This window comes from Henckelia pumila, chromosome 2, assembly GCF_033568475.1.
Source record: "Henckelia pumila isolate YLH828 chromosome 2, ASM3356847v2, whole genome shotgun sequence".
Lineage (NCBI taxonomy): Eukaryota > Viridiplantae > Streptophyta > Magnoliopsida > Lamiales > Gesneriaceae > Henckelia > Henckelia pumila.
The window spans coordinates 129,287,580-129,312,396 of record NC_133121.1 but is presented as its reverse complement, the minus strand read 5'-3'; the positions used below and the strand labels follow the sequence as shown (position 1 = coordinate 129,312,396).

Below are 24,817 nucleotides of genomic sequence, written 5' to 3'. Positions count from 1 at the left end.
ATGAGTTGTGATCAGTAGGTATAATCGATTTCTAATGCGAGAGATCTAATATATATATACACTACTTTATCTTTATGATTTGGGAATCGAACAGTGGTCACAACTTTTCATTTCGCACTGTTTAAATCTTGAACTAACACAATATAATTTGTAAACCAGGTTAGTCAAATAAAATATACTGAAAAATCCCGTACAACAAGCTAGTATTCTAAGAAAGTGTTGGCAAAGAAGATCGAACACCTGATCATTGGACAAGTACCTTACGGGATGAAATCCTTTGCTACATTTGGTGCTACAAACCGTGCTAAACTTTGTTAAAAACAACCCCGTTTGCATAAATTATTAAAAATTAAATTCATTAAACAACATGAATGAACAAAATATAATTAATCATTGATAAAATGTTCGATTTACCTATTTTTTTCAATTAAAATAGGCAATAAATTGTGTCCCAAATACGATAAATGAGTAAAACAATTTATTGATGATTTTTTTAATTGAAAAAATAGGTGAATCAAAAATTTTATCAATGATTAATTATATTTTGTTCATCCATGTTGTTTAATGAATTTAATTTTTAATAATTTGTGCAAACGAGGTTGTTTTTAGCAAAATGTAGCACGGTTTGTAGCATCAAGTGTCAACTTAATTAGACACCCATTGGACCATATATATACTACTTTATTAGTTAGTAAAAAGTGTGATATAACTTCACAAAAAAAAAAGTGATATAAACTATTTTGACATGTTGAGTGTCGTTATCTAAATTTCCTAGAATAACCTTATCTTATTAATTATTAGTTTCACTTTTTTATTTTTATTTTTGAAAAATTGTTTCACTTTAAAACACGATTCTCTCTAGCTTTTTCATATCTCTATCGACAATCATATCTTATTTGAACAAAATCTTGATTATATAGTCAAAATTTGATATATCTCCTTTAAATATTTCTAAATATATATTACATATCATGCCACTAGTAATTGCAACATCAAATTTACTTATAATATATAGGTAATAATAATAATAATAATAATAATAATAATAATAATAATAATAATGAGACAATCTTATAGAACTTTTTGTGATCTATTAAAAAAAATCACAAAAACTTTTAACGGACGGCCGCATAAGTCAATTTTGTGAGACGGATTTCATATTCACCTGGCACATAAAAAAATATTATTTTATTTATCAAAAATATTATTTTTTATTGTAGATATGAATGGATCGACTTGTCTCACCAACATCTTGTAAAAAACCCACTATTAAAAAATATATATTTAATGAGTATTTTTTAAAATAAAAAAGCCCCAGAGTTTTCTATGGTAATGACAGCTAATAGAAACATCATATTATTATTTGTATTTGTAATTGTAATTGTATTCCTACTCGAACTCTCATAAATTCCGCTTATAAATTCAAAGGTCAAAATCATAAACACGAGCCAATGAAATCGACCTTTTCCACTCCCACACTCCCGTGGGGAATCTTACATTAATCAAATACAAATACATATAAACAGACAATTGGTTTTATGATATTTGGTGAACATACAAAGCCAAGCATGAGTGGATTTGAAGAAGAGAAATCGACGAAGTTATTTTGGTTGAGGCCCGCTTTCCATGATCTGCAGAAACCCAATTTTCCGCTACAAAAATGGTGGAAATCGCTGAAGAAGAAGAAGACGATGGTGACGTACGCTTTAAGTGCTACAGCGCTGCTTGTTCTCTCCTTCCTCCTCCTCGTAATTTCAGCGATGCTTTTCTCTGGCACGCTCGAACTAGTAAGTTTGCGATTTCGGTTATCTATGATTAATTCCATGTGTTTTTTTATCGGTGTAATGTAGAATCTTTTGATCGGCCTAATAATATTAGGCATTGTTTGATTTAAGTGATAGATAAGTAATATAATGTAAATTAAAAATAAATAAAAAAAATAGTTAATATATTATTTATTTGATTTGATTTGATGGATAGATTATAATTTATTTGATTTAATTAATGCAAAATTATTAATTAATAAATAGATAAATAATATGACAAAAATAAGGCGAAATTAATTGGGATAAGTTATACATACATTAATAATACATCAAACCAAACAATACCTATTGTTTGAAGATATGAATCTTGTATATGCAGACCGGATACAGAGTATATTCCTCTAGTAGAGAAGTAGTAGAAGAAGCCTCTCCAATAATTAGTCCAAGCTTGGAGTTTCCACTGGACTGCAACACATGGAATCAAACCAATTCATGTCCCTTAATGAACCCGAACTCGCAAAGACCGACACGCGATCCGTCCCCGAATCCGCAAACATGCCCCGAGTACTTCCGGTGGATCCACCAAGACCTGCGCCACTGGAGGCAGACCGGAATCACGCGCGAATCTGTGGAGAACGCGCGGAGAACCGCTCACTTCCGGCTCGTGATCAGAGACGGAAAGGTTTACGTGGAAAAGTTGAGGGATTCGATCCAGAGTCGTGCTCAGTTCACGATATGGGGGATCGTTCAGCTGGCCAGGCTTTACCCGGGGAGATTACCGGATTTGGAGATCATGTTCGACAGCGACGACAGGCCCGTCGTCGAAGAGAAGCACTTCCGGGCACGGGGCTCGGAGACTCCGGCGCTGTTCCGGTACTGTTCCGATTGGCGGAGCTTGGATATCGTGTTTCCCGACTGGTCATTTTGGGGCTGGTAATTTTTATTTTATTTTTCTCCCTCGAGTATTTGCCTAGATATTATTGTTACATGTTTGTCTATAAAATTACATGTCCCTTATTTAGTTGATGTTTTAGGACTCGTATGGACACTGAATTGTGTATTAAGATATGGAGATTGGCATCTAAGGAGTCACCTGAGACACGGATCTTATTTTATTAGAAAATTTTAACAAAATCCATATATATATATATATATATATATATTCGACAAAGTTTGAATTTAAATATCCTTCCTTCTTCCTCCAACGTGTCCGTTTTCAGTTGGGTTGATGGGTTCAGATAGATATATAATATTGTGTGTCAAAATATTTGAATAGGAAACAGAATAGTACTGGACAAATAATAATAATAATGATATGTTTTGTTTGACTTATTAAATTTGGGATAAGATGTTAATATACAATTTTAACCCTTTAAGATTAATGAATGCGCATAAAAGAAAAATATAAAGGATCATATGGGAGATTAATTCAATGTCTTGCTTAATCTGAGATAAATAATTTATGATTGGAAAAATAAATTTTTTGGTCTAGTAACTTTACCCCTTTGAGTTTTGGTCTAGTAACTTTTCCGATGTGGGTTTTGGTACACTAACTTTGCATTTTCAGTGTTTTTTGATCCAACTGCATACGTGTCAGCTTTTGATTGGTCCACCTCATTATTTTGAACCAATCAAAAGTTGACACATATGTAGTTAGACCAAAAACACTTAAAATGTAAAGTTAGTGTACCAAAACCCACATCGAAAAGTTAATAGACCAAAACCAAAACATGAACAAGTTAATGGACCAAAAAAATTATTTTCCCATTTATGATTTGATTAGATATGATTATTGATAGCAAAGTAAAAAAACTTTATAGAATGGACTTATGGTGAAAAATCAAGAACGTCTTTGATTGGAGCTATTGCATGTCAGTCAAGTCATATTTTTCTTAATATGTTGCGTGATGTGAGGTTATTTGTGATTATTGGCTTGATTTTCGCAATATACGTAAATTTTAATGTAGTATGTGTATATTGTATCTCTATATATACATCTTTCTTTCCTTAATTTTAATTATCGAATTGTTTGTGTTAATTTTCCCGGGAAAATTACATGTGACAGGACATTGCTCATATGTCCGATGCCAAGTTAGTACTAATGTAAAAACGAAAAACGTGCCACTTACGAAACCAAATATATATGTGTGTGTGTAGTACTTGATACTTGTGAATGAATTTATGTTGGAGCTGCATGCATGCGCAGGGCAGAGACGAACATAAAGCCATGGAGAAGTGTATTGGAGGAGATAAAAGAAGGGAATAAAAGGACAAAATGGGAGGATAGAGTCCCCTATGCCTATTGGAGGGGAAACCCACATGTTGCCCCATGGAGAGGTGACCTTATGCGATGCAATCTCACTCAACAAAACGACTGGAACACTCGCCTTTATGTTCAGGATTGGATTGCCCAATCCCAACAAGGCTTCAAACAATCAAATCTTGGAGACCAATGCACCCACAGGTACAAAATCTACATAGAAGGATGGGCATGGTCTGTGAGTGAAAAGTACATCATGGCCTGTGATTCCCCGACTTTGCTGATGACTCTCCGTTGGTATGATTTCTTCGTACGAGGAATGATCCCTCAGCATCATTATTGGCCTGTTAGGGAGAATGACAAGTGCAAGTCCTCCAAATTTGCTGTCGAATGGGGCAACAATCACACTCAGAAGGTGATCAATTTTTTTTCTTGGCATGCTATATAATACTATATATAAAATTACTTGCTATATATATGGTGAGTTAATTCTGTGATATACAAATTCTTGTGTTACATGTTTGTGATCAGGCGAAGGCCATCGGGGAAGCCGGGAGCCGCTTCATCCATGAAGATTTGAAGATGGAGAATGTGTATGATTACATGTTTCACCTGCTGAATGAGTATGCAAAGCTCTTCAAGTATAAGCCCACGATTCCTCCCAATGCAAGGGAGATTTGTCCGGAATCGATGGCGTGCTCTGCAGATGGGAACTGGAGGAAATTCATGGAAGAATCGTTGGAGAAGTCACCAAGAGATTTGTCTCCATGCACCATGCCTCCACCTTATGAACCTCAAGAACTGGAGGCTTTTCTTGATCAAAAAGACAAGGCAACAAGAGAAGTTGAAGCATGGGAGAATGACTACTGGAACAAACATAACACCAACAAATAAAATCTTTGTGCATTGTCGCACTTCATATCTCTTGGTTCTAATTAAGTATATACATACAATTACAACATTGACGCACACACATTTTTAGCTTGGTCTTTTTCTTTTCTTTTTTTTTTTTTTGAGGAAATTTTTAGCTTGGTCCTAAAGCTTTTTTTAAGCCACGTTTAACTATTTGCAAACGTAGAAGTAGAGATGGAATTACCAAATTGTAACCTACGATTTTTTTCTACTGGTTTATAAGAATGCGTGCGTCAATATATAGTGTATCAATTATTCAATTTTATACAAAAATTGAATTAATTCCAATATAAAATTTCAAAAAATAAAAAAAATTACAATGATGCGACACGTGGTGGAGGCTAATACTAAGGTATTGTTTGGCAGAGGGAAGCACTTTTTAGCTTTTTCTTCACAAAATTTTACAAAATTTAAAAATTGTAAAAAAAAAACTTAAAAGTGCTTCCTAGAAGCTCTCTTAAACACTACCTAACTACAATACTTTCTAATTACAAAAACCAAGAATTTAATGATTATAAAAATGCACGAGATAAATCAACAAATTAAACATGTTTAACATTATAATTAATACTTATTAAATTTACATTTCATAACCGAACAGCAGTATTAAATTAAATATTTTTTTAGAGAATTAAATTAAATGTTATAACAGCGAAGTGTTATGTGTTTCAAAAGAAAAAAGAAAAAAGAAGAAAGCTCTGCTTTTATTTTGTTAATTAATTATTAGTTAATTATGCTGAAATTGGAACATCATAGACCACTGTCGCGGACTTTTCAACCATCCTCAAGTCTTCTTTGATTTTTTTTGGAAAGCAAGTCTTCTTTGATTTTTCCTCTTTCTTTCATAATATTTTATAATATAATGTAACATTTATATTCCCTTTCGTTTCAATTATATTGTTAATGTTTCTTTTTTTGTCTTAAATATATAGTCATATACCATATTTAGTAATATTTTTTTACACTTTTTTACTAATATACCCCTATTAACTATATCTTGAAAATTGTACAATTATTTTTTAATACATTGAATAGAGATAAAATAAAAAGTTTATATAAAATTTATTTTTCCAAACACGTTTTTTTTAATTTGTAGAAATCCAAAGAGGACGGAGGGAGTATATATATATAATATAAACTTGTGAGTGTTTACTTTTTTTTTTTTTTAATGATAATAAAATCCACATATTTACAGTGATGAGCAAAGCCTGTGCAGGTTTGCCCAGCAACTCTTCATTTCCCACATGTTACTTTTTCATGTGTATCTCTACCTCAGAATTAAAGATTTTTAAGTCAAAAATGAAAAAAAGTTGTGGAATAACAAGAAACCTGAAGGTACGTACCTTTTTTGGCCTTTTGGATTTGTAAATCCAAGCTGTTTCCCCTCTCTCTAATTCCTATATACGTTACACTTAAAGGGTGTTTGGCATATTCTCATTTATGGGATTGTGTTTTTGCGTTTCATGGTGGAAAGATCCCTTTTTTAGATGTACTGAAGAATGATATATGAATGTAAAGTTTGAATATGGGGTATGGATTTTTTGTTTTGTTTTCAAGAATGTAAAAGTGTAGTTATCTATCTGGCCGTCTGGGCTTCTGGATTAGTTTCATGGTTTTATCATTTCTTAGACTAATTTAAATAAAAATAGGAATATCGTATATTTGATTATTCCGGTTTGCGAGTATATTGCGTGGAATGGATCCACTTACTTTTTTTGTTGTTGAGAGTTGAAGCTGGAATTTTATGTATTTATTTTTTGTGCCGATATAGGAAGGAGATGTCTCAGTAGTAAAAAAGTGGTAAGAAAACAGAGGAGATGTGAAAAAAATTCAATTTTTATTCCTATTTTTGTTATGTTGACTAATAAATCCAGATAAGTTTTCATCTCTTTTGGGAGGTAAAGACATATAAAAAATACTGATTCATATCTAGCTGAACCTAACGAGTGGCGTAATTTCTGTAAGAAAAGGGCAAAAAATTCTGTTTTTTTTTTTTTGGCCAAAGATCACTTGATGTTTTTAGGAGCATACAATGCTCAAGATTACGGTATCCTTTTGATCCTGTTTTGATCCAAGACAAACTTAAAAATTTAGTTGAGATGAAGTAAATGTATTTTGGAGGGACAGTTCAGTTGCTAGAATTAAGTAATAAAAAAATAGAAGACCTAGTATTACCCTGAGTTTTGTCAAAATTAGGATTCTATTTGCCAATCATTTTATCGATTCTTTCGTTTTTCGTAAACCTTTCTGTTGGTCCTCTGTTAAGAGATTATTAAAGTTAGCAGCATGTTTCGCAAACAGGTAGTGTGATTTCCCTCACTTGTATTCATCAAGGATGAAGTTTTTGTGAAAATTTGCCATGAGCAATCTCAAGTTAGCAGTTGAAGTTGTGAGAGCCCGCAACCTTATACCTATAGATGGGCAGGGTTCATCTAACCCTTTTGTGGAGCTTCACTTTGATGGTCAGAAATTTCGAACCACCATCAAAGAGAAAGATCTTGACCCGTTCTGGAGTGAGACCTTTTATTTTAATGTCTCTGATCCAAATGACATGCATAATCACATGCTCGAGGCTCATGTTTACAGTGCCAACAAAAGCAATAAACCTAAATCTTCCTTGGGGAAAGTTCGGATAGCTGGCACATCATTTGTTTACCAATCTGATGCTGCTGTTTTTAACTACCCTTTAGAAAAAGGAGGTGTTTTCTCACGTGCACGAGGGGAGCTTGGCATGAAAGTCTTCTTGACTGATGACCCGAATATCAAATCTACAATTGCTCTTCCTGATATGGCTTCTCCGAAAGTGGAAGAGGTCATCTCAGAATCGTTGACTGACAGCAAAAGGGGTGGTATAAGGCGTGCATTTTATCACCTCTTCAACTCAAAGAACCAGAAACAAGAGCCTCTTCCTCCCGGGATCTCCAACGAACCAATAAAAGAAGGCGTCGACAAAATAAAGTTTCAACTTCAGACACCACAACACATCGGCATATACTCGGCTTTATCCTCGCAACGAGCTGATTTTATGCTTAAAGAAACCAGCCCTGTTCTTGGTGGCGGTCAAGTTGTTGGTGGACAAGTTAGACGGTTAGAGAATCAATTCAACATGTATGACCTGGTTGAGCCAATGCAGTTCCTCTTTGTTCGGGTTGTCAAAGCTCATGACCTTCCTTCCAAGAATCTTACTGGGAGTCTTGACCCCTTTGTTGAAGTAAAACTCGGTAACTATAAGGGGGTGACGAAGCATTGTGAGAAAACGCAAAACCCTGAGTGGAATATGGTGTTCACCTTTTCAAGAGAAAGAATGCAGTCCTCTGTCTTGGAAGTCGTGGTCAAAGATAAGGACATGTTAAAAGATGATTTTGTTGGGCTTATTCGGTTTGACCTTCCTGAGATCCCAACACGAGTTCCACCAGATAGCCCTTTAGCTCCAGAATGGTATCGACTTGGAAACAAGAAGGGGAAGAAAAAGAAAGGAGAACTAATGCTTGCAGTCTGGATAGGCACACAAGCTGATGAGGCTTTTCCAGACGCTTGGCATTCAGATGCCACTAGCCCTGCTGATGACTCGGTCTTGTTAACTCACCTCCGTTCAAAAGTTTATCTCTCCCCAAGGTTATGGTATGTTCTGGTTAATGTGATTGAGGCACAGGACTTGGTTTTATTGGAGAAAAATAAAGTTCCGAACCTCCTCATCAAGGCACAGATTGGTAACCAAGTCTTAAGGACAAAATCAGTGCAATCACGACAAATGAAAGTTTTATGGAATGAAGAGTTGATGTTTGTTGCTTCAGAACCATTTGATGATCATCTAATACTTTCAGTGGAAGACCGTGTCGGCCCAAACAAAGATGAGATTCTTGGTAGTATTTTCATTCCATTATCAACAGTTGATCAACGGGTTGGTAACCATGTTGTTCATCCTCGATGGTTTACCCTTCAAAACCCGAATTCAATGGATGATGGGGATTTGGCAAAATACAAGTTTGCTAGTAGGGTCTGTCTTCAAGTCTACCTTGATGGAGGTTACCATGTCCTTGATGAATCTACACATTATAGCAGTGATTTGAGGCCAACAGCAAAACAGCTCTGGAAGCCACCAATCGGTATATTGGAATTAGGGATTTTAAATGCTGAAGCCATTACACCCATGAAGATGGTAAATGGTAAGGGCACTTCCAATACATTTTGTGTTGCCAAGTATGGTCAGAAATGGATTCGAACGAGAACAATTGTAGATTGCTTAAATCCTAAGTACAATGAACAGTACTCTTGGGAAGTGTTTGATCCAGCCACTGTTCTTACTGTTGGTGTTTTTGACAATGGCCAAACAGGCGAGAAGGCTTCAAATGGTAACAGAGACATTAATATTGGGAAAGTTCGGATACGCATATCAACTCTTGAGACTGGCCATGTGTATACTCATTCTTACCCACTGCTCGTACTTCAACCCTCTGGTGTAAAGAAGATGGGGGAGTTGCATTTGGCAATTCGGTTTTCATGCATATCAATGGCTAATATGATGTTCTTATACTCAAGACCTGTCTTGCCCAAAAGGCACTACGTGAGACCATTGGCTATGGCTCAGCTTGATATGTTGCGTCACCAAGCTGTCAATATGGTGGCAGAACGATTAAGTCGGGCTGAACCCCCTCTCAGAAAAGAAGTGGTCAAGTATATGACCGATTCTGATTCGCATCTCTGGAGTATGAGGCGAAGCAAGGCTAACTTTTTCAGGTTGATGTCAGTTTTTAATGGATTGTTCACCGTTGGGAAATGGTTTAGAGAAGTTTGTACGTGGAAAAACCCCATCTCAACAGTACTAGTGCAGGTTCTCTTTGTCATGCTAATCTGTTTCCCAGAACTTATTCTACCAACCGCATTTCTGTACATGTTTCTAATCGGTCTCCGGAACTATTATTACCGGCCTAGATACCCTCCTCACATGGACACAAAACTGTCATTTGCTGATGCTGTGCATCCTGATGAGCTTGACGAGGAATTTGACACATTCCCAACAACGTGTGGTACAGACCTGGTAAAAATGAGGTACGATCGGTTACGAACTGTAGCTGGTCGGATCCAGATGGTGGTGGGTGATATAGCATCTCAAGGGGAAAGGATTCAGGCATTATGGAGCTGGAGAGATCCACGAGCTACTGTAATATTCATGGTTTTCTGCATTACAGCTGCCACTATAGTGTACTTCGTACCTTTCAGGTTGTTAATAATCTCGTATGTGTTATATGTTATGAGGCATCCGATGTTTTGGCATAAGCTACCATCTGCCCCGTTGAATTTCTTCAGACGGCTGCCTGCTAGTACCGATAGCATGCTGCTGTGAACTGTCCTCCTCTGCTTACTGCCAGTTTTGCTAGCCATTTAGTTTCACAATGTTTTATCAAAGATATGAAGTTTTAAAAATATGTGATACGTATACATTTAGTTTTCATGTCATTCTTTACAAAGCCGACGCAGTGTGTTTAGCACTTGGGATAATCTGTTTCTGGTATGATTTGAACACGGATTGCTACAGAATTTCTTATTGTTGCCAACTGGCGATATTAATGCATTTCTGAGTTTTATGACCCAAAATGGCAACTATTGGGCTCTCGTTTTTTCCCACTCCAAGATTAATGGAAAAATCACACATGCATGACATATGACGGAATAAATTTGGAATCAACAAAGATTCTGGAAAGTTTGGGGACATTCCATGAAAAGACCTTGTTAGTATACCACCAACTTACTAATTTTTGCTGCTGAACAATATCAGTTAATGCAACAAAAAGACATCTGATGATTGGGTGGAATCTCCCACGTTCCAAATTAGAAAGCCAGGATTCGTTGTCTAGTTTTTTGTTTTGCCATATTGATTTGTAGCATGTAATGCTGCAGAATGCTAACTCCATTCGAGTACATGTTCAGTATGTTTCATCTGCAGAGGAAAACTAAACCATTTGGATTCATTATTAAGACGTGTTACAATAAAAACATCAATGCTAAAACACACTGCAAACTGCAACAAAGCTAAAACACACTGCAAACACCATCAAAGCTAAAACACACGCAAACATGCATGCTAGAAGTACTAGACATTTTTTAATAAAACAGCAACTTCCATATGTTTTCAGAATCAAGAATCAGACCAGAAGATATCCAGCTCCCCCCAATCACTTTCTGGCACGCCTAATGCCTTCCAAACTGCCCTAGAGGCATCAACGATGTTATTACGACATGGAGGCTGGAAATCATGCTCGGCATCACACCCAACAGTTGAGTCACATTCGTCAACCACAATAGCCTTAACTCTCCTTCCATTACCGAATATAGTTATGGGTTTAAGGCATCGTTTCTGGTTGTTGAACCATCCTGTAGACAATGCCACCACTGGGGTGTCGTCTGAGTGAAACTTGTTGTCACATTCTGATGGCCCTCCTCCATCACCACCTGGTCCAAAACCATTGAGTGTTAAGATAGCTTTGGTATGATTGGTCACTTTAGCCGAACACTTGAATGTGGGGTAAAGTTTTCCTTGTACACAGCATTCCGAATCGTTCTGTGAGTTACATTGCCCCGGAGGAGGTTTCTTGCCCCTAAGGACTCCACTAGGTCTGCAAGGCTGAGCTCCGGTTTTGGCTAAAACGAAGAAAAAGAGTAGGATAGTCACACCGCAAAAGAAATGTTTCTCCATTTTAGTGAACGTAATAGGTATTTCCAAGATTTTGATATGAAGAATCTTGAACAAGTTGGGTACGTATTTATAGGCATGAATGGCCACCCTCTTACACTATAGCCATGCAACCCCAACACCCATTGACCCATTCAAGGGTTTGGCTATAGTGATTCCTTGCCATTAAGATTTTGTAGCATTTGAAGTTTTGAACCCCTCAAAGCAAATACTTTTAAAAAATTTAGTTAAAAATATTTTCACTAGCATTGAATAAACTTCATTTTTTTTTTCAAAAGAAAAAAACTTTTTACCAAGAAAGTATTTGGAAATACATTTTTTAAGATTGGAACTGATTTTAAAAGATATTTTACAACGTTTGAGAATAAGAAAAGCTGGATTTTAGAGAAATCAAAAACATTTTAACAATAAATTTAGATGCGCAAATTACTTGGAGTACTTCCTTCTAAAAATCATCTTCAAACTCACATTATTTGTTGAAATGTTTGTTGCAATATGATCAATCCAAACACAAAGTTCGTGCTGTAAGAAAACAGAATAAAACCATATTCTATACTTGCAAGTTGCTGTATTTTGACTGGTTCATTATTAAGGTGAAACCAAGCTGGTCATATTAGTCCAATTATTCACTATGCAAAACATGGTGTCTTATTCCATGTGCATCTTCTTAAGTAACCCATTATTTTCTGATGTTTAATTAACATAGACAAGTACTATGTGGTAATAATGGCTAAGCAAGAAATAACACTTGCTGATCTAAACTTAGTACGTTGTCCCTTAGCATTTGAAAGAATTAATTTGTGGGGTTCTCTTCTGAGAGAATTTATGCATGTCCTAAGAATCTTTAGGCGACTGATAGTGAATGCCTGAATGGTGGTTGATTAGGATCTTTCGTGGGGTTTTCTTTTTCTTTTTTTATTTTTTATTTATCTCCAAAATGGTTGTCTAGCTGGGGTATTGTATCATAATTTTGATGTTTTCGTGTCATTTGCGCTGCGGTTGTTGTTTTTTGTTTGTCTTTTTGTTTTTGAAAAACTGTGTTTTTGGTCATGTAATATTGTCACTTTGCTATGTTCAGCTTTAGTCATATATTTTTATTTTGGCATTTTTAATACCTTTTCGTTGGTAGTGTCATAAAAATAAACTAGAATTATCAAGAAAACAAAGATTGGGGAATAAAACTAAAATTTGATAATATGGAGAACAAAAAATAACAAGATGCAAATATATAGAATTAAAATCGCAAAGAGACAAACACATGAGACCAAAAACACAAATTTTTTCCTTTTTTTTTAATGCTTTAGGGGAGGACATTAGGGAATGTCGTATTGATCGTTCTTGTTTGTCGAGGATTTGAAGTTGGTGTCGCATCCGCTAATTCGTCCAATTTTTTTATATCCATATCTATACTGCACACGGTTGGGGTCTGGCCTACTTGGAGTGCATTAGTTATTTAATTATCTTTTGATTTACATGTTATTGTTAAACATGATTTATTAAATCCTATTTTCCTAAAGCTTGATCTAATAGCATACAATGTTTCACTATATCCAATGCAAAATCTTACGTGAAAAATCAAACGTGATTCATTGTATGTCATTGGATCAAGGGATCGTTAATTACATGTTAGAAGTATTACCTATTGTTGAAATAATATTTATTTCACTACTTCAGATTACGTGTATTTTTAGTAGAAACTAAGAAATTTTGAGTTGACGACGCATATGATACTTCTGGTGTTATATAAAATCAGTATTAATGGTCGATATTTGAAATCAGTAGGCCATAAAGTGTTCTTAGACAACGTGTAAGAGAACCGACACTGTATATTCTTAATATGCTTCAATATATACATTGTACATGAACAAGTATGATCAGTTGCACCAAACAGAAGTGTTCCTATGCATCAGACCATGTGATATCCAACTCTCCCCAGTTATCTTCCGGAACTCCCAAGGCCTCCCAAACTGCCTTTGACGCATCGACGATGTTGTCAGGACACGGAGGCTGATAATCATGATCTTCATCACAACCCATTGTAGAATCACACTCATCAACCACCATCGCTGTCACGGTTTTGCCATTAGCACTTATCTTTATGTTGTTATGGCATCTGCTGCCTCCGCTGTACCATCCGGTCGATAGAGCCACTACTGGTGTGTCGTCGGAGTGGTACTTGTTGTCACATTCAGATGGTCCTCCACCATCTCCGCCTTTCTGAAAACTATTAAGAGTCAGAACGGCCTTTGTGCTTCCAGAGACAGGGGGCGAACACTTGTAAATGTTGTATAACTCTCCTTGCTCACAGCAATCCGAGTCATTCTCCTGGTTACATTGTCCCGGAGGCGGGGTTTTCCCTTCTATTCTGCCGCTTGGCTTGCATGACCCATGAAGTCTAGCCTCTATGGAATAAACAGCAAGAAGAAGCAACAGAAGAGATGAAACCATGCTCAAATTCTTCATCTTCACTCTGTATTAGCTTTTAGTTGTGTTGGAACACTGAATATCGATGCAGAAAATCAGATCAATCACTCTGTTTATATAAGCTTCATTCAGGGAAAATTCCAAGAAAGTGCTCAAAGAACAAAAACTTGTGCAAATTTACTAGTTTGGAAACTGTTGGGAACTTTGAAGGACCAATTAATTTGAACACTAAAAAGTTATTATTCAACAAGTCGCACCATCCTCTCAAAGGAAGATATATAACTAATTTGGATTTGAATTTCTAAAATCCCATCAAAACATCCAGTGCAAGGCAGCAACTTTGTGAAAATCAAGCAAAACTTCACACACAAAAATAACATGCAAAGATTAAATAATGAGAAATCAATAAATATTCGATGCATCCAAGATATAGGTCCAAATCGTAGCTGCTGTGGCGCAGGGTGGAGTGCTTGAAACGTTACTCTTATCAGAAAATAATTCAAAATAATTTGCATGAGCCTTGATTGTTGTGTTGGCGTATTCTACATTGTTAAGTACAAATTTGCAGATCACTTCACCAAACTCCACAGATAATTAATCAAGAATCAAAGATGAACAACACAAGCACAGGGGTAACTCTGCTTTTACTGATACTTCTTGCTTCTTATTCCATAGAGGCTAGACTTCAGGGATGCCAGCCAAGCGGCAGAATAGAAGGGAAAAAGCCGCCTCCCGGGCAGTGTAACCAAGAAAATGACTCGGACTGCTGTAAGCAAGGAAAGTTCTACACGACCTACAAGTGTTCGCCTCCCGTCTCTGGAAGCACAAAGGCCGTTCTGACAATTAATAGTTTTCAGAAAGGCGGAGATGGCGGGGGACCATCGGAATGTGACAACAAGTACCACTCTGACGACACCCCAGTGGTGGCTCTATCCACCGGATGGTACAGCGGAGGCAACAGATGCCATAATAACATAAAGATAAGTTCTAATGGCAGAACCGTGACAGCAATGGTGGTTGATGAGTGCAATTCTACAATGGGTTGTGATAACGAGCACGATTATCAGCCTCCGTGTCCTAATAACATTGTCGATGCGTCGAAGGCAGTTTGGGAAGCCTTGGGAGTTCCAGAAAATGATTGGGGGGAGTTGGATATCACATGGTCTGATGCCTAGACTTGGTGTTTGTTCTGAGCTTCAACTTCTCGTCTAAATATGTTTTACGTGTTATGTTATGTACTTTTCTTACTTTGTTGTTGATTTGGGAAGGTGGTGTTAGTCCGCATTTGCCTGTGAAATATGAATGTTAATTTGCAACAATTTTCCAGTGTTCACGGTAATTCTATATATGAATGTGTTCAGGTTTCTTGAACTTCGTGATGCATCCAATTCAATCCACAAGTTTATTTATGGATCCTTTTTTTTGGAGGGTATAATTATTCACAGATCCTTTAAGCCTGCAAAATTACGATACAAGAAACTGTTTATCACAAGATTACACTGCAGGTGTTATTGGACTACATATATATGCCTGTAAAATAACAACAGATCACTGAATCTATCGTGTGTGTACTTCTTTCATGATAGCATCTCATTATCGATCTCTATACAAAATAAAAAAGACAAACATATATCAGTATTAGACTTATTCGTGTCTGGACTCAACAAATCAGGGACAATATTAGTCCCACGGTCACATAAGAATATCGCAAGAATTTCTTCAATTTTTGACCGATGAATTCTCATTTATTTTTCTTTGTTTACTAAATTTAGACACCAAGATGATCAATAAGATCTCAAGATATGAAATCTTGACAGTGTCTACCATTACGAAGAATATATTGAGACAAAATTTATAATGAAAACAAGGTGGCCATTAGTTCAGGACGGAACAAATGTGATAATGTTGTGGAGAAACTCAAATTTTTTGCCTAACTTTAAGTTTCATTTGCAATACCATATATTATATGCAGCAAAAGAAATTGCTACGCACAAAAATCCATTAAGAAATTGTTTTGTAATGATTTCTTAGAGGCTTGAGCAACAAAGTCCAATGGAAACACATTCCTATTTCCTATACCTGATTAGACAAGGACGGGATACTAATCCCATTTCTTTACTACACATACGACCGTAGAGGTAAAGTTGATGCAAAAAATATATTGGTACGAAGTGCCATTGAAACCTCAATTGGATCATATAAGAAGCAGCCAAAAGTTTAAATGATAGCAATCCTGGCATTTTCTTGGGTTAAACTCTATATAAACAAATGAAATATATCTTGTTTTCATCAAATTAATTTTCAAGATTTGAGCTTTAATGCATAAAGGAACTGATAACATTATGAAGAACTTGTGTTTAGGATCTTTTCTTTTCATAATACTCCTTTATCCTCAATTCTTAGAAGCTAGGCTTCAAGTTTGCAAACCGAGCAGCAAAATAAAGGGCAAAATGCCACCTCCAGATTACTGTCACGAAGATGACTCTATCTGCTGCATTAAGGGAAGGTATTACACGACCTACAAGTGTTCACCTCCTGTATCTGGCAGTACGAAGGCAGTTCTAAATCTTAACAGTTTTGAAGAAGGTGGAGATGGGGGAAAGCCGGCAAAATGTGATAATAAGTATCATTCAGACCACACACCTGTCGTTGCATTATCAACTGGATGGTACAGTAGCGGAAGCAGGTGCCTAAAGAACATTACTGTAAGTGCTAAGGGCCGAAGCGTGGATGCTATGGTTGTTGATGAGTGTGATTCTTCGATAGGCTGCGATAGAAAACATGATTATCTGCCTCCATGTGATAATAACATTGTTGATGCTTCTCAAGCTGTTTGGAGAGCCTTAGGGGTGCCTTTAGAGGACTGGGGTGATTTGGATATAACTTGGGCTGATGCATAGTGGAAATTATGTTTTAGTTCATGTTCTTGTTAACATATGTGATATAATGAGTTTAATATACAAAGAATATAAAGACTAAGATGTAAAGTCTAAGGAAAAATTCTGCTGTATCTCAAGTGCAATGATAAACTCGACAAACCCCTCAGCATCTGTGTTAGGAGGAGTTATTTGACATAAAAAGGGACATTACGAAGGTTAAACTTGAAAGTGTGTTCACATTATAATGTTATTTGTTTGATGAATCATTAATTTTAGTGATTGTAGTTTTGCCAGTGTTCGTGTATATATTGGATTTACATGAAAAGTTTCTCCATTTTTTTCCAATATATATATTTTGAACGCACCATATATGATAAGACTTATATTCATTCCCACAGATGAAAATGAAATCGAATATAGACAAGAACTACTGCATAAAAGCAAGAGTTCCAATTGTGATGCAGACTGGCTGTATTCTGTCCTTAGCATCTTGCACAAAATGTGTTACTTTCGAGTCCATCTTGGCAATGATAATTATGCTCCACCAAATGTGTTACACCCGATGGACAAAAGCCCTTGGATCAGTGAATGACAAATGATTTCATGTAGAATCCACGATGATCCAAGGGCCATGCTCCTTGCCGTCAATATTCAAGTACTACTCAAATAGGCGCCGAAACACGCACAAATTCAGGGTTTTAATCAGAGAAAATCTTCCACTTATTCATTCAAAGCAACAATCGACATGTAATCAGATAACAGTACTTTTTTTATGTAATCAGATTACTATACTTGCTATGCAATTGTTTGTAGTGTTCACCTATACCTCTGTCTCAGCCAAATCGTGGGCTCAAAAACCAGTAAAAATGGTATCACAACAGTTGTACCATCTAAACCAGGGGCAAGAATGGTGGATCTCAAACTAGTATTTCTTCAGCCAAAAGAGAACCCAAATTAAGCAATCAGTCTGTGGAAATATTGAGAAACACAGGCAATCTTTTTGTCGAACCTGTACAGTACAGAGCTTTTTGTATCTCAGCCTCCAAATCTTCTTTCCAGGGATTCTTTTGTCTCTCACTTGATCCAAGTGGTAAAATAACCTCGATTCCATCATCCAGAGGTGACCAATTGGAACTTAAAAGAGCAGGATTTGGGTATTTGCTATCATCGATGGATCCAGATTTGGTGTTGATTTCAAGAGTATATATTGATGAGACAATTGGTGTGGGTGGTATTGGCAATAAGAGGGATGCTGTGGCGGAGGCGGCAATGATTTTGTTAACTGAACAGCTGTTCCTGCCACGTGATGATGAGCCTGATCCGCTGGAACTGTTGTAAGTTTTGAAGATCTATTCGCGAGGAAATTGCCAAGGTATCAAAATCCACACAATAAATCTTGAGGTGTATATAAAGACGTACAATTCAACAGTTGAAAAATATGGATGATATAATATTTGGCAAGAAAAGTAAAGGAAAAACATAAAAAAGAATGTATCTTTCATACTTCGAGCTTGTTCTTGCCAGAGAAACGAGGAGGACGCAGCTCCTCCTTGCCGTGTGCAAACTGTTGTAATCAATAAGTGAAGTCAATAGAGCATTTATTCACTGTATCCTAAATAAAACTTTAGCAATATATGCTGATAGGAAGCGGTGAGCTTTTAGCTACTTTTCCTCTCAAATCATAAGCAACGACTTTACCTTTACCCATAACAAATATTGAATCAAGAACCATACTTTTGATAGAGAGAGTTAATTGACCTGGCATTTGGAACCATAGCGACAAATAACAGAATCCTCCCAATGACGGCAAATATACTCCTTGTTGGAATTGCTATTCTCAGCCCTGACACCACCTGGCTGTAACGAAGCAGAATTCAAATTCAATGGTGTCATAGTTGCCCTTCCTCTCGCTCGGCCGCCTATATTGGATTTTGGCACCGGAATTCCGTCCATAACGAGAACATCCTCCTCGACCTTCAGAGGCGTAGCGAACACCGGCGATGATGGGACGGTGGAGGCAAGCGCCGGAGCTGCCGAGCGCAGGTACTTCATCATTGGAGACGGAGAATCCGAACTGTTAGAAACGTACGGATCGAAAGATGGAGTCAGAAGCGAGTGGCGAATGCGGCGAAGGGGGACGAAATTCGGCACATTGATCGGTGAGCCGCCGCCGCCTGATGAATTAAGGTTCAGAAGTCTGGAATCGCGCTGATTTTCCATGGAAATTGTCTGCAATGGATCGCAGAATTTGGAACCATAGCAAATTCAGCAAGAGCAATGCATGCCGTTCTCTTCCCTGAAATCTTCACGATTCTGAGTTCCATGTCTGCAACTTCAAATATAAACCTAATCTTCATCGACAAAGAAGATGAAGAAATCGAATAACCAGGGCCACTTCCATTTTCTGTGAAATAAGACTCCATACCCAGTTGGCGACACGTGTCCGTTCGTGTTTTTCACCAAAACTCAGTATGGTTAATTTTGTGAGGTAAGAAAATATTATTTTTTGTAAAATATATTTTTTATTTTATATTTTAAATATAGACAATTTTTTTTAGTTGGTCCTATTTTGATTTTTTTTTTTTAATATCTATCGATTCTCAAACTATAAGGCTACGTAATCTTTGGTTTGAACATATTTCTCCAAACTAATTTTCCATTCAAATTTTTTGTTTTTTTTTTCGGAATATGGTATTCTTGTCGTAATTTATTGTACAAATTTAGTAATTAGTAATGATTGACATAAAACAATAAAATAAAACTGCATAATGTGTCTATATGAGTCCTAACACTTGGCCGGGAGAGTCTGAATTCTCGTAGTGGAAACAACATAACATGTCTGCAGTGAATTAGCGGAGGTGGAACTCAAAGTGTTATGAATAAAGATCCATTGGGCTCAGGAAGCTTAAACCAGGAGGGCCCAAGTGAAAGTGGACAAGAAAAGCCCAAGATTGTTAATGTGTATGTTAGGAGATCGCAAAAGAATACACGGGAAGGGGGTGATGATATATAAGATAGTGATGTTGTGTAAACGATATTCAGTTATTATTTTGAAGAGATTACACGTGAAGAGTGACTAGCACTTAGCTAGGGAGGAAATCTTTGTACAGAGTGTTTTTACTCTGGGGTTTACCATTTTAGCAATACAATCACATCTATTACCTTGTGTTCTTCGTGTTCTTTGCTGTGTTAATCTCTTATTATCGAAAAAACACAACATTGGTCCGACCTGCCGGATCCTTGAGAAGCGCTAAATCACGATGGCCAGCACACGAGCAGAAGCGAAAATCGAAACCATGGAGAGATCAGTGGGTGGGTTACAGTAGACGGTGTTACATATGCAAGGGAGATTGGAGAAGATCGAACAAGCTCTCGACGGGTTTGGGGAATTGAAAGCGATGATGGAACAATTTATCAAGGGACAAGGAAGGGAGACAATCAATATTATCCGAATGGACGAAGTACAAGGAGGAGGAGGAGGGCACGAGAAGGGAGAGAGTGTTGTGGGTGGCGCTGGTAATGAAGGGATGTCGGAGGAGATGAAGACTGCCTTGAAGAAGATTGATCTGCCGGCGTTTGAAGGAGAGGACCCAATGGGTTGGCTGGGGAAGATGGAACAGTATTTTACAGTTCATGAGACACCAGTAGAGTGTCGGCTCAAATTGGCCTACATCTGTATGCACGGTTCCATGGTGCACTGGTACCGTTGGATGAGAACACGGATCCCAAATATGAATTGGGATAGATTCGCTGAAGAAATCATCAAGCAATATGGTGGGCTTGATGCTAATCCATTTGAGTTGATGGCGTCGTTAAAACAAGAGCAACAATCGGTCGATGCATACATCGAGAAATTTGAGAGGTTGGTGGTCCAGGTAGGCGATGTTCAAGAGGATCAATGTCTGGGTTATTTTTTGAGTGGTCTGCGAGAGGAGATACGCCGGCGGATGATCGTCCACAACCCTCGGACGGTAGATCGCGCCATGACGTTGGCGCGAGGTTTGGAGATGGAGTTGTTTAGTGCGATGGTGGATCGGGAAAGATACAGATCGGGTTATGGGTCAGGCCATGAGCAGAAATCATCTGGAATGGGTTGGGCCTCTCAGGCCCAATTCAATAGCGGCTTCTCAAATAAAAATCCTCTACCGACTTATGGGAGTACCAAACCAACAAGCCCAGGCGATTCAGCCGTCCGTAGACCCTTCACCCCAGCACCTCCCGCCGGAGGTTCGCGGCCTATCTATGGCAGAAACAGTGGCGCTGAGCGGAGCGGCAGTGTGGCTAGGGCATCACTGCCTCCGACCCGCGATGGTAAAATAGTTTCTCACCAAGAGTTTCTTCACCGACGTGAAAAGGGACTCTGCTTTAAATGTGGTGAGCCATATCATCCGATGCATGTCTGCACCCATAAAAGCTTGCGAGTTACTATTCTGGCCGAAGAAGAAGGGTAAACGGATGGGGGTGAGCCGGGGCCTGGAGAAGAAGAGGGTTTGCAGCCGATGGTGGAAGGTGAGACTTGGGCAGTAACTTCAAATGTGGAATACAATACCTTGGAGTTGCCATTATATTCAGTCCATGGTATCAATCACCCTCAAACGTTGAAAATGAAGGCGGTTTTAGAAGGTCGAGAGGTGGTTGCGATGGTGGACAGTGGCGCAAGCCATAATTTTGTCTCGAAGGAGCTGGTTAAGGAGTTGGGCCTGGTAGTTGACGAAGGGGTACGATTTGCGGTATGTCTGGGGGATGGGGGTCGTATTGGCTGTCAGGGGTTGTGCAAGAATTTAAACATCGATTTGGGTCAGTGTCAAATGAGGATTGCAGGTTATATTTTCGAATTGGGGGGAATCGACTTAATCCTTGGGGTCGATTGGTTACGTACTCTAGGAGATGTCTTGCTGAATTGGGAGAAAATGCAAATGAAGTTTAGTTGGGGTGGGCGAACTATGGAGCTACATGGTGATCCGTCACTCAATCAATCCATAGTATCTCTTAAATCAATTGTCAAGACCACAGATGTGAAATTTGGTGGGGCAGTGTTGGTAAAATGGAAAAGTGATGCAGATGGGCAGCCTTCTACAGTGGTACCAACACCTAATGGGGCTTTACATCGCCTCCTTGATACTTATGCCGTGGTATTCTGTGAACCCCAGGGACTACCTCCTAACCGCAACCAGGATCATGCAATAATCATATGAGAGGGTTGTGGGCCAATATCAGTCCGCCCTTATCATTACGCTCATCGACAGAAAGATGAAATCGAGCGTATGGTAAACGAAATGTTGAAGTCCGGTGTAATACAGCCCAGCAATAGCCCGTACTCAAGCCCAGTCATACTGGTAAAAAAGAAGGATGGTAGTTGGAGGTTTTGTGTCGATTATAGAGCCTTGAATGAAATTACAATAGTAGATAAGTACCCGATTCCGGTGATAGAGGAGCTGTTTGATGAGTTACATGGATCGAGGCATTTTTCGAAGTTAGACCTCAAATCGGGGTATCATCAAATCAGGGTTCAAGCCAATGATATACCAAAAATAGCGTTTCGGACGCACGAGGGCCACTATGAATTCCTGGTTATGCCTTTTGGGCTAAAGAATGCCCCTGCCACGTTTCAAGCAACTATGAACGAGGTATTTAGGCCTTACTTACGAAAATTTGTACTTGTATTTTTTGATGACATTTTGATATATAGCCGTGATTGGGACGAGCATTTGGTGTGCATGTGGAAATTGTGTTGGGAGTCCTGAAGGCCAATGCACTTGTTTTGAATAGAAAGAAGTGTCACTTTGGGTTGCATCAGGTGGGGTATCTAGGGCACATCATCAGTGGCCAAGGGTTTCAAGTGGATCCGAAGAAAATAACGAGTGTTGGTCAATGGCCGAGACCACAAAATGTAAAGTCCTTGCGGGGATTCCTGGGATTGACCGGGTATTACAGAAAATTTATCAGAGACTATGGGAAGTTAGCACGGCCATTAACGGATTTACTAAAGAAAAACCAATTTTGCTGGAACAACAAGGCAGAGGAAGCATTTGAAGGGTTGAAGCAAGTTCTGAGCACTGCTCCAGTACTGCGGATGCCTGACTTTTGCCAAGAGTTTGTGGTGGAGTGTGATGCGTCAGGGACGGGGTTGGGGGCTGTATTAACCCAAGAGGGCAGACCCTTGGCTTACTACAGCAAAGCATTGGCAGAAAGGGCATTAGCTAAGTCAGCATATGAGAGAGAACTCATGGCATTAGTTTTGGTTGTTCAGCATTGGCGCCACTACTTATTGGGCCGCAAATTCGTTGTGATCACGGATCACAAGCCTCTTCGGAGTCTGTTACAACAACGAATTACGACTCCGGACCAGCAATATTGGTTGGCAAAACTACTGGGATATGAGTTTGAGATCAAACACAAAGCAGGTGCTGAAAATGGAGCAGCAGATGCTTTATCTCGAAGGGAAGACGTTGGGGAACTAGCAGCAGTAACAAAAGCCGAATGGGTGGAGATAGAAGATGTAAAGAAGGTTGTTAGGGAGGATCCAAAGTTAAAAGACATTTTTGATAAAGTGAAGATGGGGACACTGGACAGCAAACATTACTCCATAATCAATGATTGCTTGTTGCATCGAGGCAAAGTAGTTATCCCTCAAACTTCACCTTGGGTTCCTAAATTATTGAATGAATTTCATGCCACGCCTGTGGGAGGCCACTCGGGGGCACTCAAAACATATAAGCGAATTGCCAATAATTTTTTTTTTGGAAGGGGATGCGTCCGGATGTGAATAAGTTTGTTGCTGAATGTGCAGTTTGCCAGAAACATAAGTATGAGGCCACCTCCCCAGCAGGCTTGTTGCAACCTCTGCACATTCCTGAGGTGATTTGGGAAGACGTGGCCATGGATTTCATCACAGGACTGCCGAAGTCAAACGGGTATGATGTAATTTTCGTGGTTATTGATAGACTGCCCAAATATGAACATTTTATGTTGCTGAGACACCCCTACACCGCAAGAACCGTGGCTGATATTTTTACTAAGAATGTGGTGAAGCTACATGGGGTGCCAAAAACAATCGTCAGTGACAGAGATCCCATGTTTCTGAGCTTATTCTGGTCTGAACTTTTTCGATTACAGGGTACTCAACTCAAAATGAGTACCGCATATCATCCTGAAACGGATGGCCAAAGTGAAGCTTTGAATAAGTATGTCGAGACGTATTTGCGGTGTTTTTGTTCGGAGCAGCCGAAGCTTTGGTCACAGTGGCTACATTGGGCAGAATTCTGGTATAACACTTCTTACCAAACTTCGGCCGGATTAAGTCCTTTTGAGGTGGTCTACGGACGCAAACCACCAGCTATAATCCGTTTTCTTCCTGGCGAGACGGTGGTTGCGGCGGTGTCTCAGGCACTTTGGGACAGAGATGAGCTTTTGAGGCAGCTCAAATTCAATCTTGTCAGGGCTCAACAACATATGTCAAAGTATGCTAATCAGCATAGGCGGGAGATTCATTTTCAGGTGGGGGATATGGTCTATTTGAAGTTGCATCCGTACCGCCAAGCCTCAGTTTGTACACGAGTATCTCAGAAGCTGGCAGCAAGGTTTTACGGCCCATTTAAGGTTGTAAAGAAAGTGGAAGAGGTGGCATATCGTTTACAATTACCTGAAGGGTCTAAGGTGCACCCAGTTTTTCATGTTTCATGTTTAAAAAAAGCTATGGGGAAGGAGTCAAGGGAGGCAAGATTGCCTCAGGAGTTGGATTCAGATATGTTAATGACTTTCGAACCAGATTACGTGATCAAAGGGCGGATTAAATTGTTACATGGAGAGCTGACTAAGCAACTACTGGTGAAATGGAAAGGCAGATCGGAAGAGGATGCCACGTGGGAGACCTTAGCTGTTTGCT

General features: G+C 38.4%; 6 protein-coding genes across 6 annotated transcripts; 4 read left to right on the top strand and 2 right to left on the bottom strand.

The window, feature by feature from the left end:
- The first annotated feature begins 1,407 nt into the window (after nucleotides 1-1,407).
- LOC140882459 (uncharacterized) lies at nucleotides 1,408-5,161 on the top strand. The gene is made up of 4 exons (XM_073288473.1): nucleotides 1,408-1,787; nucleotides 2,146-2,699; nucleotides 3,973-4,441; nucleotides 4,558-5,161. The coding sequence occupies exons 1-4, from the start codon at nucleotides 1,539-1,541 to the stop codon at nucleotides 4,918-4,920; spliced, it is 1,635 nt and encodes a 544-aa protein (XP_073144574.1). The 5' UTR covers nucleotides 1,408-1,538; the 3' UTR covers nucleotides 4,921-5,161.
- A 971-nt stretch (nucleotides 5,162-6,132) lies between these two features.
- Nucleotides 6,133-10,517, top strand: LOC140879495 (multiple C2 domain and transmembrane region protein 5-like). Its single transcript, XM_073283231.1, has 2 exons — nucleotides 6,133-6,273; nucleotides 7,240-10,517. The coding sequence occupies exon 2, from the start codon at nucleotides 7,298-7,300 to the stop codon at nucleotides 10,280-10,282; it is 2,985 nt and encodes a 994-aa protein (XP_073139332.1). The 5' UTR covers nucleotides 6,133-6,273; nucleotides 7,240-7,297; the 3' UTR covers nucleotides 10,283-10,517.
- A 557-nt stretch (nucleotides 10,518-11,074) lies between these two features.
- Nucleotides 11,075-14,112, bottom strand: LOC140880960 (putative ripening-related protein 4). Its single transcript, XM_073285877.1, has 2 exons — nucleotides 13,535-14,112; nucleotides 11,075-11,560 (listed from the first exon to the last, which is right to left on the bottom strand). The coding sequence occupies exons 1-2, from the start codon at nucleotides 14,090-14,092 to the stop codon at nucleotides 11,075-11,077; spliced, it is 1,044 nt and encodes a 347-aa protein (XP_073141978.1). The 5' UTR covers nucleotides 14,093-14,112.
- A 552-nt stretch (nucleotides 14,113-14,664) lies between these two features.
- On the top strand, nucleotides 14,665-16,953 carry LOC140878399 (putative ripening-related protein 5). The gene is made up of 2 exons (XM_073282001.1): nucleotides 14,665-15,215; nucleotides 16,464-16,953. Exons 1-2 carry the CDS (start codon nucleotides 14,665-14,667, stop codon nucleotides 16,951-16,953), a joined length of 1,041 nt encoding a protein of 346 aa, XP_073138102.1.
- Nucleotides 16,954-17,660: 707 nt separating this feature from the next.
- On the bottom strand, nucleotides 17,661-19,303 carry LOC140884942 (uncharacterized). The gene is made up of 3 exons (XM_073291851.1): nucleotides 18,691-19,303; nucleotides 18,437-18,496; nucleotides 17,661-18,281 (listed from the first exon to the last, which is right to left on the bottom strand). Exons 1-3 carry the CDS (start codon nucleotides 19,150-19,152, stop codon nucleotides 17,895-17,897), a joined length of 909 nt encoding a protein of 302 aa, XP_073147952.1. The 5' UTR covers nucleotides 19,153-19,303; the 3' UTR covers nucleotides 17,661-17,894.
- Nucleotides 19,304-21,431: 2,128 nt separating this feature from the next.
- Nucleotides 21,432-22,127, top strand: LOC140878398 (uncharacterized). The gene has a single exon (XM_073282000.1). The coding sequence runs from the start codon at nucleotides 21,432-21,434 to the stop codon at nucleotides 22,125-22,127; it is 696 nt and encodes a 231-aa protein (XP_073138101.1).
- Nucleotides 22,128-24,817: the final 2,690 nt, after the last annotated feature.

What these genes read in the sequence shown, in the direction of transcription:
- LOC140882459 (XM_073288473.1), top strand. Translation starts at nt 1,539, where the DNA reads ATGATATTTGGTGAACATACAAAGCCAAGCATGAGTGGATTTGAAGAA. An exon ending in TCTCTGGCACGCTCGAACTA is followed by an intron (nt 1,788 to 2,145) that starts GTAAGTTTGCGA and finishes TTGTATATGCAG; the next exon opens with ACCGGATACAGAGTATATTC. An exon ending in GCAACAATCACACTCAGAAG is followed by an intron (nt 4,442 to 4,557) that starts GTGATCAATTTT and finishes GTTTGTGATCAG; the next exon opens with GCGAAGGCCATCGGGGAAGC.
- LOC140879495 (XM_073283231.1), top strand. Translation starts at nt 7,298, where the DNA reads ATGAGCAATCTCAAGTTAGCAGTTGAAGTTGTGAGAGCCCGCAACCTT.
- LOC140880960 (XM_073285877.1), bottom strand. Translation starts at nt 14,092, where the DNA reads ATGAAGAATTTGAGCATGGTTTCATCTCTTCTGTTGCTTCTTCTTGCT. An exon ending in TGGATATCACATGGTCTGAT is followed by an intron (nt 11,561 to 13,534) that starts GCATAGGAACAC and finishes ACCGGAGCTCAG; the next exon opens with CCTTGCAGACCTAGTGGAGT.
- LOC140878399 (XM_073282001.1), top strand. Translation starts at nt 14,665, where the DNA reads ATGAACAACACAAGCACAGGGGTAACTCTGCTTTTACTGATACTTCTT. An exon ending in GGGGAGTTGGATATCACATG is followed by an intron (nt 15,216 to 16,463) that starts GTCTGATGCCTA and finishes CTTAGAAGCTAG; the next exon opens with GCTTCAAGTTTGCAAACCGA.
- LOC140884942 (XM_073291851.1), bottom strand. Translation starts at nt 19,152, where the DNA reads ATGGAAAATCAGCGCGATTCCAGACTTCTGAACCTTAATTCATCAGGC. An exon ending in GCTATGGTTCCAAATGCCAG is followed by an intron (nt 18,497 to 18,690) that starts GTCAATTAACTC and finishes TGATTACAACAG; the next exon opens with TTTGCACACGGCAAGGAGGA. An exon ending in CTGGCAAGAACAAGCTCGAA is followed by an intron (nt 18,282 to 18,436) that starts GTATGAAAGATA and finishes CCTCGCGAATAG; the next exon opens with ATCTTCAAAACTTACAACAG.
- LOC140878398 (XM_073282000.1), top strand. Translation starts at nt 21,432, where the DNA reads ATGGTGGAAGGTGAGACTTGGGCAGTAACTTCAAATGTGGAATACAAT.